The sequence below is a fragment of the Limulus polyphemus genome, unplaced genomic scaffold (genome assembly GCF_000517525.1).
Source record: "Limulus polyphemus unplaced genomic scaffold, Limulus_polyphemus-2.1.2 Scaffold72, whole genome shotgun sequence".
Lineage (NCBI taxonomy): Eukaryota > Metazoa > Arthropoda > Merostomata > Xiphosura > Limulidae > Limulus > Limulus polyphemus.
Genome location: NW_013665682.1, coordinates 1,074,107 through 1,088,382, shown reverse-complemented (window position 1 = coordinate 1,088,382; position 14,276 = coordinate 1,074,107). Strand labels below are relative to the sequence as shown.

The following is a 14,276-nucleotide window of genomic DNA, read 5'->3' as shown; positions in this document are numbered from 1 at the left end:
TATTAAGTAAGGACTTGTGTCGCTAAAGTTTCGTCGGAACGAAGTTACGGAAAGTTAATTAACAAACGGAGACGTAACAATATGCTGTGTAAATACTTCTGTCATATGCTTACTACGTATATTCATAGAAGTTTTGGAATAAATCCTGGACTTATCTGTCATTCACTGCTGTACTTTTGCTATTCTGCAGCTGTTTATCGTTGCTTAGTCGCGATAAACTTGGTTTAAAAAAAGAGGGAAAAAAACAGGATCAGTTTTGCTTTCACTTCTACAAGAAGTTTCCTTCCTTATCAGCTTATAAAAGTCAAAGCAGTGAATGTCGGAGAAGCTAAATATTTATATCAAACACTTTTTGAATACTGGATGACTGTAAAGTATTCGCTGCATGTAAGTATATTAAGATAAATAAATTACATAACTGAGAGCAGTAGGCTTAAAATTTCATGCAAGTGAAAAATAGCCTGTTTTCGCAACTTTGAAACTATTCGACAAAACTACGACACAATAACAAAATTACAAAAACATCCTGCGTAGGGAATAGACATTGTTTCCGCAGTGAAAAGTTAAAGCACACTTTGACTTTTGCTATCGTAATTTTGTTTGCTATTTTTAAAACAAATTTGGTGATTTATCAATTTATCACACAAGTATTACAATAAATTAAGTTGCAACAGTAAACTATAATTTTGGATTATTTTTAAACTCTTTTTAAATAAAGAAATTATTAAATACTACAAATAGAATGTTAAACGTTATGTTTTATGATATTTCACTTGTATAAAAAAAAACAATAAAAAAAAACGTTAATACATCGAAAACACACTAGGATTAAGTTCTAGTTTTCGCTACTTGTTTGAATTGATCTAGTATCGGAGTTTAAATTAAAGCTAGAAATTCGAACTTAATAAAACCGCGAATATTTGTTGCTTTCTATTGAATGATACCGATAGTTTGTGGTGTTTCAATCACAAACTGTAAAAGTAAAACGATTTCTAGTAGTTTTGCATTTATTTTAAACATGGGTACGTATTTAAAGTTAATTGTAAGTTGTAACTTAGTATCTAGTATACAAGTTCTATTAGTATCAGTCTGTAGACAAATTTAGATTATTAATATTATATTGATGTTGGTATCCGTGTAGGCTTAACTTCATTAGTCTATAGCAAAGTTTAGCCTTTAGGTGATATAGCTGTACGACATTGCTAATACTACTACTGGTACTCCCTTGGGTTGCGTCAGGCTTAAATACTAACGTTACGTCATTAGTAAGATCTAATCTTGAAGTTGGAAACAGAAAACAGAAATAAATAACTTCTAAATCATACCACAGAATATGGTAAATCTTGATAAATAGCTGTTTTATTCTGTCAGTGTAATATTATCTAGTGGTGGTAATGGTATTACTAATAGTAATTAGTATTGAAAACAAAATATTGAAAGTATTTGTTGTGATATTCTAAGTTCAACTTTCAAATAAATTTGATTTGGGAGTTTTCAGAAAGTTATAAAAATATAATAGACTTGTAAATTATACTTAGTGAAATATAAAGTAAGAAGTTATTAAATAAATCATTACTTAATCTGTGTGAAGGAAAAGTTACTTTTAGATAATACTAATATATATGTTGCAGCAATGTATGTTTTGCAAATAAAAATGACAGTGTTTCACATTTTAAAATATAAATTTCTTGAATAGATCTTATCAAACATTTGGAAGCTCTGAAACTTTTTGTTCAAGAGGACCCTAGTACCAGGGAGTCAAATGTAGATGAATGTCTTGATGTCATTATCCAAACAGTTACATCTAATTCTAAAGGTTTGTGGTAGTATCCAATTTTTCCTACTTTATTGTTGATTTATTGACTTCTAATCTAATTTGTTGAAAACAATATTTAGTGTACAAAATATTCAGTTAACATGCACTAATGCTGGGTGATTAGTGGAATTTGATAATGAATTAATTGTTGGACACATTAAACAATTACATTGATTGAGGTATTGTACAATTGTAAAGTGAATTGATTGAGGTATTGTACGATTGTAAAGTGAATTGATTGAGGTATTGTACGATTGTAAAGTGAATTGATTGAGGTATTGTACGATTGTAAAGTGAATTGATTGAGGTATTGTACGATTGTAAAGTGAATTGATTGAGGTATTGTACGATTGTAAAGTGAATTGATTGAATTATTGTACAATTGTAAAGTGAATTGATAGTGTTTATGCATCAACTTTATTCACACTTAACAGTGGGACTAGGGGACACAAATATAAATTTTGGCAGGGTAGGAGTCATCTTCAGCTAAGGCAGTTTTATTTTTCTGACAGAGTGGTTGGTCTCTGGAATGGGTTGCCTTCGGATGTTGTAGAAGCAGTAAATTTAAGAGGGTTTAAGAGAAAGCTTGATAACTATATGAATGATAAGGGCTGGCTGTAACTGTAAATTTTTTTTTTATTTAAAGTTTTAGTTTATTAGAGGATGGAACAGTCAAGATGGACCAACAGGTTCCTTGTTGTCCCAAAACATTATGTTATGTTATTCAGCTAATCAATTAACCTTAAATGAAACTGATAGTTGGAATAATCCCAAATAATAATTGGAAATAGTAACTTTGATTAATTGATTATTTTCATGAGTTGTCACACTAATCAATTAAGCTGAACAACTCTGAATTAATCAAAAATGATGAGAAATATTTTGATTGCCTGGATAGCTGTAATGATTTAAAAGGGTGATAATTATAAACATTAATTTCAATTAGCTGATTATATTTGTCATTAATCATTTTAATCATAATTTTGACAGATCAAATATTTTATGTGGCACTAAATGATGTAATCTATGCTCATATGTTGAGCTGGGTGATTAGTGGAATTTGCTATTTGATTAATTGAAGAGCTCATTAGTCAATTACATTCAACTAATTGATTATTGCATCATCAAAGCTAAATAAATCTAACAGTTGGACTCCAATACCTATGATGGGCGGAACAAGTTTGTTCTTTATGTTACTTTGTGCTTAACAACAAACATAATGGTAATTTGTAGATTACTTTTATCGTTGGAATAATTGTAATAACTGGAAAATATTAATTTTGATTATTTTCGTGAGTCATGACACTAACCTATTAAATAAAACAAACATGAATTAATCAAAATAATATGAAAAATCTTAATGGCAGTATTCCAATTACAGGAGACTTAGAATATTAAAAAACAGCAATAATCATGAAACCAGCTTCTATTAGCTGATTATTTTCATGACAGTCAATTTAATTGTAATTTTGATTAATTGATTGTTGGAATAATTGAAAATGCTAATTTCAATTAGTTGATTATTTTGATGACTTAATCATAATTTTGGATTAATTGATTATTTTACATGACACTGATCGATGTAATCACTGCTCATAGGTAATCAACTTAATTGCTTAGTTCAACTCCGTAATTGAATTGATGGCCCATCTATAACCTGTGCTATATTAAATAATTTGATGAAACTATCACTTCAGGCATTAATTATTGTACTTAATTATAACTAAGAAAAGTAATTTTTATAGGTATGAATTTAACTAAAGTGTTTACTATAAACTGCATATTCTGTGTGAAGACATAGGTTAGATGTTGAGTATATTTAGGAGTGCAATTCTGCTGGTACTCACTGGTACTGAGTATATGAACTTATTTTTTAAGGCGGTACTAGTACTGGGACTTATTTGAGCTGCTTTGTCATTTTTTTTATGTACACACATAGATTTTCTTTTTTAAAAATGGGTCCATTTCATCCAGCTGAGTATCTCTTTTTTATTTTTTACTAAAGTCAAAGTACAGGTAGCTTAACAGATATAAGTGTATTTTTTTTCAAAATTTTTAAACTTTGGTAGTTTCATATAAGGAACTTGCATTGATACTTTGTAAAAAATTTTTAGCTGAAAATTTCTTCAGTTTATCTTTGCTTATAAATCAATACTCAAAGTTTTGCAGACAAACCTTGAATAGACCTAGGCAGAGCACTAGTATTAAGTCTTATTATTGTACATATTACATTTATTTATGAGGTTTGTTTCATTTGCTATATTTTTCAAATACTTTTAAATATCCTTGACTGAAGATTTGAACACTTTGTATTTTTCACAGAATCCAGTTCAAGGGCCTTTGTTGAGAAACTTCTTTATGAAGGACTGGCTGAGTTAGTGATTGATCTTTTAAAACCACCTACAAAATTATCCTCAACTCAGACAACTAAGCTGATAGAACTCATTGCAGAAGTTGCAAAATGCGGTAGGTTGCAGTATACATATTTTATTGAATTTATTTCCTCTTTGAAATGTTCTTTCTTTAAACAATTTATACACATTTATTTAATTTCAAAATATTCCAGACAAAATTTTTAAGGACTACCAAAATGCTGTTATTCAAAAGCATTTGTTATGTTTACAAGGTTTTGAACCTGCCAAAAGTAACTGGACATCCCTTAAACATATTACATAGCCAACATAGCATGCTTTGCAAGGAAACATATTGAGAAGAATATTATTTATGATTTTAATATTGAGAAGAAGTTTAGAGACATGTTTGACAGATAGACTATTAGTGTTGATGTGTATACTACATTGGCTAAAATAGTGAATTATATGAATGTGGGAGCTAAAATAGTGAATTATATGAATGTGGGAGGGAAAAAATTTAAGTTATTGAGAGTATAGAAAAATTAACACATGAAATAATCACATTGTTTTGTCATTCTCCTGTGCATGAGACCATTCATTGGTATTGAGAATGTGATATTACAAAACCCAAAAACATTCAAATTTGTAGATATTGACATATTGTTTGATAAATATTTAATTGTCGGAATGGCGAAATAACCCCAAAAATATTTTTGGCACTAAACTTACTGCAACTTTTCTGCATCCAAATATGTCAGCAGACACATTTGTGAGGACTGTGCAGCATACTTTTTATAAATGTGGGCACTTTGAAAGAGTTGTGACATGCAAACTCTCCAATTACCTTCAAAAATTCATGGCATCACTTAGATTGATGTAAAGGTTATCAGTGCTGGAATCTCAATTATTGGTCACAGGTTTTGTGGAATTGTGATAGCTACAGGGTGACTTCAAAGAAAACTAATTAATTAAAATTATTATGTTTTAAAAACTACTTGTCTTTGAAAACAGAACTTAACTGAAGGTGCAATGAGAATTATTAATTTTATTCAGGAAAGTAGGACATAGTACAGTGTGTTTCAAAACCATATAATTCTGAAAACCAAAATAATTTTTATTGCAAACTAGTTTTATATACATCTCTCAACAAGACAGTGCAACCCTTCATATCTGTGATCTCATTAAAAGGTTTCAAAAAGACTTCTTTACTGTAGATGGAATTTTAAGCTTTCATTTAGGCAGAAATAGCTTATAAGATTCCTGGACAGGATCTGTTCAATACCAGATCTTTTTTATTGTGTGACTTTCTGAAAGAGAATATTTATCAGAATAACTGAAAATGGCCATTAGAAATGATATTGCAAGGATTAATAAAAAGTGTTAGAACAGATTATGTCTGCAATAGCATCATTTAGGGATAGGCTTGATATGTTGATTGAGAATGATGCAAAGCGTATTGAACATTTCCTGTGACAATCTTTGAAATACACTCTGCCATTACCAAATCCTACTGAATAAAATCTTTGATTCTTAATATGCCTCGGGTGAAATTGAGATCCCTAGAATAAATATTTTTATGATATAATTATTTTAAGTAAGTATTTTTCTTTACATTCACCCTATACTTCACTCATCTTCAACAAAATATCTAGAAGTAGGCAGGTGAAAAATTCTCCATGATTTTTCAATGCCATTTCTTAATAATTGTGGTTGAGGTACTCTGGCATGAACTGTTATTTGTCCATTGGGTGAGGATCTTAATTGTATAGTGTCTGCACATCTAAATTCCCATGGATATTAAGAGATCCTAGGAGCCATAGTAGAAGTTTTATCAGCATGCTTATGTGATGTTTGAGTAGGATAATGGTTTCTTCCACAAAGTACATACAACCCATATATGGTATAAAAGTAAAACATGTATGTCATAATGTGGCCATACCGGTATTTAGAGAATAAACACTGTACAACAAATTTTGGGACCATCTGGAGGGATTAATTTGAAAATTATGTCCGAACTTTTCATTCATATTCAGGTGGCTAAGCTTTTTAAACAACAGTGAAGGCAAATTGCACTAGACATCTCTTAGAATGTAACTGAAAGCATGTTCCTCAGAATATCAGCATTTATTCAGCCAAAGGTAGTGTCACACTGCTTCTAAACAGTGGTCACAGGAAACATTCTGTTACTACATGCTCAAATATTTATAGTAGTACAGTATACATTTTTCATTTATAAATTCTGGTTGCAAATATTACACAAAAGGTACTTGACAATCATATTTCTGGTTTTTCAGTATTTGGAAGTAATACCTGTCTACTAGTGTATAGTTATATACAGCACTATCTGATACTTCAGAGCGTGAGTGATTTACCACCTATGTTTGGGTGACCTCTGGCAGTGACACACATGTTCTGTCGAGTTTTTGTATTTAAAATGTCTCTTCAAATATTGTGTATTCTGAATCCAGGTTATTGCTAAGTAATACAAATATTGATTAAACTAATATTTGTTAACTTTTAATTTAATAGTAAACCCTTATTATAATATGTATCACTAGTAAAGTATTCGAAAAAAGCTGAGGTGAAATATTGCAGCATAGCACATTTGATCAGAAAACTATACATTGATAATGAAATAGTATATGAAGTAAATTATTTGTGATGCATTTATGCATATGAAATTCCATTGGCTTTGTGGATAGGTTTATATTTTTGTGACTTAAAATTCAAACTTGACCACAACTTTACATTTTTTTTTATCATAAAATAATCAGTGATCAGTTTACATTTAATGTACTGGTTATGAGAACCAAGCAGTGAATCTGTTGTAGCCAAAATACACCTAGATTTTCTGTTTCTCACATTTTATAAGCAGTTGTACTGAATTATTCTTTCCAAGTCAATGCAAATACAATTTTTATTATTACAATATTAATATCATTGTCATACTTTCTTGTGTTTTATTTTATTTCTTATATTTTAACAGAAAGAAAAAAAACATTATTTCTCAATGACTTTAGAAGAGTAATTGCAAAATATAACGCAGTGGAATGTCTTTTCAATTAAGAGCTTTGTATTTTACATCAAATTTGAATATCTTAAATTAATAGATTATCAATAATTTCACTTTAAGTGTCTACTGTTTGAAAAGTGACATAATGAAGATTGATTATAGCAGACAAGAAATGTGGTGATTTAATAATTTCAGCTGGCCTATTTTTTCTTGGCTCTAATTTGCAAATTTATAAACAAGTAATCTGATGGAGGTGTATACTGTCTGATTACTCGTGTCATTTCAAGTTTACCCTTTTTTTTTCAGAACATGCCAGAAAATCACTTTCTGATCCAACCGTTGTTTCTACCTTATTAGAGTTACTGTCTAGCAAAGACAACCAAGTTGTTCTACAGTCTTGTCGGGCACTAGGAAACATTTGCTTTGACAATGGTATTTTCATTGTCTTATTATTTTTTTAATTAATTAGCTTTACACACTTTTATACATCATTAAATACAAACATTTCTAAACATCTTTCTGTACAATTATCAAATGTCCTTGTATCATTTTATATATTTAAGAACTGAAAAATAAAAAATAAACTAGTTTTCCTCTAAACTTTAAAGTGAAACTGTAATATTTTTAAAAAATTTTGTAGTTCTTAGAACTAAACCTTTTCTTTAAACACTGCTGTTTCCTTTCTCTGAAAGAACAAAATATTAAATCAAGTAACTATAGTTTGCATGGTGCTTCTATTATGTTCATGAGATGACTTATTACTTTTTAAAATCTATACTAACATCCTCCATAACCCTAACCCACAAACTTGCTCACATTTATTATCTGTTGGAACTAAAAATGATCATTCAAACACTGTAATCAACATCTGTTTACAAGCAACACAGTTATCTAGATCCTTCATGGATGTTGGGTTTTCTTTTGGAACTGAAACCACTAGGAAAACAGATATCAGATAAAAATATTATCTGGTTTTGTAAATATGATTTGGTATGTCTGTTTTAAGTCTATATAGTATCTTTAATATATGCATGATCAGTACTTCTTTAGTGTGACAACAATTACAAGTTTGTCTTTCAGCATTGAAAAACTTCTACCTTTTAGATAATTTGCCTTGTAGGTTTTTTTTCCTTCTAACTTAAAGAATTGTTTATTGTTAAGCAGAATGCTACACATTGGGCTATTTGTTCTGTGCTCACTATAGGGATCAAACCTCATATTTTAGTATTATTAGCCATTAAACTTACTGGGGAGCCACTTGAGGTTACTTACTCAGAAATGTAAAATATAAGATTTATATTCCAGTAAAATGCATTGTATTTTCACAAAATATCTAAATTAGGGCAAATGTGAGACTTTTCAATGATCTTTTTATAAAAGAAGGTTTTTATCTGTTATGCTTAAAATTATTGACTAAACTCACAAAAGTGTGATATTGATAAAAATTAGTATAGGTTTCTTAAAAACAACTTTAAAATGATTCAAAAGGATTAATTTTATTGGTTAATTATATTTTAATGAAATTCTAAATTTTTCAATGCAAAGAAAATTATATTGGTACGTGTTTTAATTACCATTTGACATTTATTCAAGCCTAGTAGAGCCCATTGAACTCGTTTCCAAAGCTCTCCCATTAACTTAAACAAAACTGTACTGATACATTAGTTTCGTAACAAAATTAGAGGGCTGTTATTTTGATTATAGTTTAGACCATAGACTTCGAAGTTGAGGCCACATCACTTAGAATGAAGTTCCAGTTTACTAAGCTGAATGTGTAACATTTAGTATGGAAAGTAGTTTTATAAAATAACACAGTACCAGTGTGTGTTTGTGAATAATCACGAAGAACACTATTTTACTTTCTATGCTCTTATCTAAATGTTCAGTTGCAGTTCCTGAACAAATTGATATAACATTTATGAGCTAGGCTTCTGTCTATCAGCCTTTACTCATGTAGTTGTAACACAGTTGCATTTTTTCATATTTTATTTGGAGTTCATATAGACTAGTTTGTGTAAATAGATTTCTCAATTTATTTTTTATTACTTTTAATATTTTTTATTATTGTGTTCATGCACTGCATTTTGTGTAGTTAGTTGTAATCAGAACTTACTATGTACTCTAATATATTTGAATATAGTATATAACCACTTTGATTTTTTTGTTCTATAGAAATGAAAAATTTATATTTTCATCAAAAATGTATCTTTAAACTTGTCTTAAATTCAGTGTTTTTTTTTTTACAGTCCAGTATTATATACTGATATTTCTAATATTGTTATATTTTAACACTCCTGTCAGATCTGGCTAGAGGTATTGTGAAAGATCATAAGGGCGTGGAGAAACTAGTCCATCTGTTAAAAAGTCTCTTAGAGATGAAAGAGATGCCACACAACTTGCGAGCTACTGCTTCAGGATGTTTGCTAAACATGACTGAGACTTGTGGTAGGTCTAATACAATATATGCTTCTAACTTGGGCCCGGCATGGCCAGGTGGTTAGGGAGCTCGGCTCGCAATCTGCGGGTCGCGGGTCCGAATCCCCATCTCACCAGACATGCTCAGCCATGGGGGCGTTATAATTTGACGGTCAATCCAACTATTTGTTGATAAAAAAGTAGCGCAAGAGTTGCCGGTGGGTGGTGATGACTAGCTGCCTTCCCTCTAATCTTACACTGCTAAATTAGGGATGGCTAGTGCAGATAGACCTCATGTAGCTTTGCACAAAATTCGAAACAAACAAACAATCTTCTAACTTGAAAGCTTACACAGTAACTTTTAAAATCAATCATCATGATGAAATTTTTTTGTAATGAAAATGCTTGTAGATTACTCTGTGTAGTAAGTTTTAAATTGTGCATCCTTCAAATGCAAAAATTTCTATGGGGTAAACTATATTTAGTTATGGTGGTTATACAAATTAAAGTATTTTGTGCTTAACTCATTTTGCATATTTTAAATGTTTTTTTTTTCTTTTTTACTGATATGAGATATGATCATTTTTCTTTTCATAAATGTTTGAATACAGAAGAAATCAACGAAGTGTGGAAAACTGAGCTACAAGTCTTTGTAGTTTACTTGCTTATTTTGCCCGGGCAGTCATTGTAAAATCCTTGTGAGATATTTTCAAAGTAAATAAAAATGGACTTGAATGTATTATTGCTACAGATAATTAATATTTGGAGACAGAAAAGTATGGGAATATTATCTAAAGAAATCAGGAAAATCAAACATGTTTGGTAAGACATTACTAACTAGTCCATTAATTTCAGAGAAATAGTTCTCAATGGTTTCTCACAACTAAGCATGCCTTAAACATGATGTGAGAGCAGGATGTTGAAAATATAGTTTTATATACCGTAAAAAAGGTTTTATGATTTTAGAAACGTGAGGAGATCCTAATTTGCTAAATTAGTTAAAGCAAAATGAAATGCAAAAAAAGTTAGGACTTCTTTATTTGTAGGCCAGCAAAGACAATTCACAAATCAATTGGATTAGAATTACAGAGAGTTGAGTACATTATAGTGAAGCAATTTTGAATATGCAAATCAGCAAGTTATGTGACAGTCACACTTATGCTGCGGCATGGCATATATATGCGCACTTCATTTTGATGTTATTTGGTATTTCATAGTTAATATGATGCCACTGAAAAGTTATTACTTTTGAGAATGATATGTAACAGTTCTTTCCAAAGAAAAAATTCCTACATTCATCATAAAGATGTGTTCAGTTTGGGGATTTAGAATTTCCAAGGGAAGGATATTCCTTTTACTTAATGATATTGGAAAACAATGGAATATGGATCATCTCAGGGTTTAAGGACCAACTACAAAGAGATTTACAAGTTGTACCCCAGGCATGGTAAGAAAAATGTGACATCTTGTAAAAAGTGAAAATCTGTGAACACACATGTCGGTCAGAAAAGTGGTTGAAATCACTTGTACACAAGCTGCTTCATGCCATATCTGGTCAACAGTCACATACCTCAAGCAGCTGGAGAATGAAATGGATTTTTCTTAGGTTGTGAGACACAGCACTTACAGATTTCTATGGTATTGGACTGTTAAAAATGGTGCTGGAAACTGTCATCTTCATGCATTAGATGAATTATTGAAAGAATGCAGGAATGGGTGGGGTGATTTGTAAATGACAGCCTTACAATTGAAATTATGCTGCAGGGATATTGTCAAGATGTGTGATCATCAGATGGAGCATGACTGGGTGTGGTGATATTGATTGTAACTGTGATGAGGCTCCAAAATCATTTTAATATAACTTTCTGAACTTCTATTTATGGTAAAGAAAAATAAATCCTTCAACAGTGAATAAATGTTTTATTGAGTAGATATCAATTAAAAATTGGAACATAAACCTTTAGCAAGCTGACTCATTGGTGAAAGAATATGATTATATTGATAGTTAGAAATAATTATTCTCTATGTTATGTATTTATAAAGCACCTGTTAACACTCGTATTGGAAAAGTAATATTTATTATACTTCTGAAGTTACTACATGTATCATCAGGAAATTTGGAAATCTTTTAGTAAATGTCAAAAGTCCATTGTACACAAAAAATCATATTTTTTAATACAGTACTTTTTACTTCAGATTTGTCTCTGAATTTATGAAGTCAGTCTGACTCAGACTTTGAACTAGTCTGAGTGCAAGATTATTTTCATGATAAGAATAAAAATATATAACCTCTAGAACCTCCTAAATGAATATCAAAAGTTTTTTTTTTGGTAAAACTTCATAATTTTTCTCTTATTTCTCTACTCTATTGAACAGATGTTAACAATAAGTCACCTGGTCAGCTCATAGCTCAAGTTATGGTAAACAAAGTACTAAATTACGTAATGCACGAGTAGCTTGCATGCATACATCATCGATACATTTTATTTAGTTTTTATTCGTTTTTGAGTTTTATTATCTAACTTAATACATTTTTAATTTTTACGTTTTAGCTACTTTTGTTAAAAAATATTTATCATTAAAGAAATATACATAAAAACAAGACATTAACTACTGACCATTGCTTATAAGCCTGTCTGGACTTGAGAATGTACTTTTAGCATACTTTGCTAAGACTACTTTTTCTACTTTACATTAGTTGTCCAAAAAATAATTCATGTAGCTTTAAAATATGCATTTTAGAATACAAACAGTAAGTCAAACAATAAAACAGAATGTCCCAAACTACTATAATTTACTTGGCTTTTTAACTAACTTGTAAATAGATTATAAAAATTTCATTACTTACTGAAGTACTGACTTCAGTCTACACTCAATAAGATATAACTTGTGAAATGGCACCTCCTACACAAATACATTAACATGAACTTATTATAATCATATGGTTCACAAAATGGCCTTTCTGTTGGCTATACTCATGTAAGCATGAGTAAATAAGTAATTTCAAAAGCATGAGGAGTTTCTGTGGTGGGTGTAACATATTTATTGATATCTCAGAAAATAAAATAAAAAGTTAGAGTTTTGTATTGTAAATTCTGGCCTGTCAATATCTGTAGTTGGTGTTTCTAATTATGGAAATCTGAAACCCATATTAGGAAAGAAAGAAACTATAAAAGGAGAATTCAGAGCAGAGAGACATTATGTGACACAGAGAAGTGAAGATAGAGAATTTAATATATATTTAAATATTTCCTTTTTAAATTAAGAAATTAAAATTTGAATTATAAACTATGTTTTGATACCAAGTTAATTGATATACATTGATAATAAAGTTGTTTAATTAAAGTTTGAAGGTAAATCTGTAAAAAGTTCTGACCTGCACAATTTGACTCCCACCCGTGCACATAGAGTTAATGCTCTTTGCTCTTATTTCTAGCCATTAATAATGCCTGAAAATTAGAATTCACCATCATCTTATTTCTAGCACTATTGGCTATTCCCACCAGAAGTGAGAATGTTAGCTTAATCTCATATTAAAACTTTTTATCTTTTAGTCTGTGGATCGTTTCATTTAATAAATTTTATATTGTCACTAAAACCAGCTACTAGTTTAGTTATTTGAAGTGAGGTGTAACCTTTATAAGATGCATTTTATACTGTTTTTTATTCTGTAGTACCTTATATTAATGGTGCTTTATATGAATTAGATTGTAAATATCATATGTGTGCTTGTTGATTCCAGATGAAACTCAAGAACAGGCTTTAAAAGCTGGAATTACAGATGTCTTGTTGCAGTACCTTTCCAGATATCACAGTGATGAAGACCTTGCCAGCCACTGTCTTCTTGTCCTCAACTGTCTAGCTGATTATGGTTGGTTGTGTACTGGGTATTTTGAGTGAGGTTGTAAAATTAAGTTATTAGGAGTGTTTATTTTTTGTTTATGAAGGTTACATTACTAATAATTTCAATGCAGCTGAATACTTTTGTTAAATTTAGAAGATAGGAAAAAAAACTGTTAGGGAGTTTTTTTCATGGTGCTGTCTTAAATAGATTTCCTTAGTTAGAAGCTGTGTTAAGCACATGCAGCTGATGGAAACTGAAAACATTTTAATTCTTGTAATTGCTACGTACATTTTTAGCAAAATATTTCCTAAATAACATTTTTCTAATGTTATTTTTTGTTAGTTTTAAGGTAAAGTATTTTACTCTTACAACCTATTTAAAACAAATATGAATAAATTATTTTCTTTTTAGTTTCATACATTGATAATAATTTCCATCTATATTTTTACTTCTTTCACATAAGAAGGAAGTGTGAAGTTTAATATATACTTGCATTTCCCAAAAACAAGAACACGTATTACAGTGATTCCAGTTAATTTGACATTAATAAAGGGCTCATTAAGATGTGGCCCGGCATGGCCAGGTGGTTTAGGCGCTCGACTCGCAATCTGAGGGTCTCAGGTTCGATTTCCCGTCACACCAAACATGCTGGCTCTTTCAGCCATGGGGGCATTATAATTTGATGGTCAATCCCACTATTCATTGGTAAAAAGTAAGACTAGAGGGAAGGCAGCTAGTCATCACCACCCACCGCCACCTCTTGGGCTACTACTGCAAAATTAGGGATGGCTAGTGCAGATAGCCCTCGTGTAGCTTTGCGCGAAATTCAAAACA

At 30.3% G+C, this 14,276-nt stretch overlaps 1 protein-coding gene across 1 annotated transcript in view; it reads left to right on the top strand.

The window, feature by feature from the left end:
* Positions 1-843: 843 nt before the first annotated feature.
* LOC106466129 (rap1 GTPase-GDP dissociation stimulator 1-like) overlaps positions 844-14,276 on the top strand; it is a 38,619-nt gene continuing 25,186 nt past the window's right edge. The window contains exons 1-6 of the mRNA XM_022394619.1: positions 844-1,022; positions 1,697-1,816; positions 4,139-4,282; positions 7,490-7,615; positions 9,485-9,628; positions 13,341-13,469. Coding sequence (XP_022250327.1) covers positions 938-1,022; positions 1,697-1,816; positions 4,139-4,282; positions 7,490-7,615; positions 9,485-9,628; positions 13,341-13,469 — 748 coding nt within the window. The 5' untranslated portion in view covers positions 844-937. The remainder of the gene's footprint in view (positions 1,023-1,696; positions 1,817-4,138; positions 4,283-7,489; positions 7,616-9,484; positions 9,629-13,340; positions 13,470-14,276) is intronic.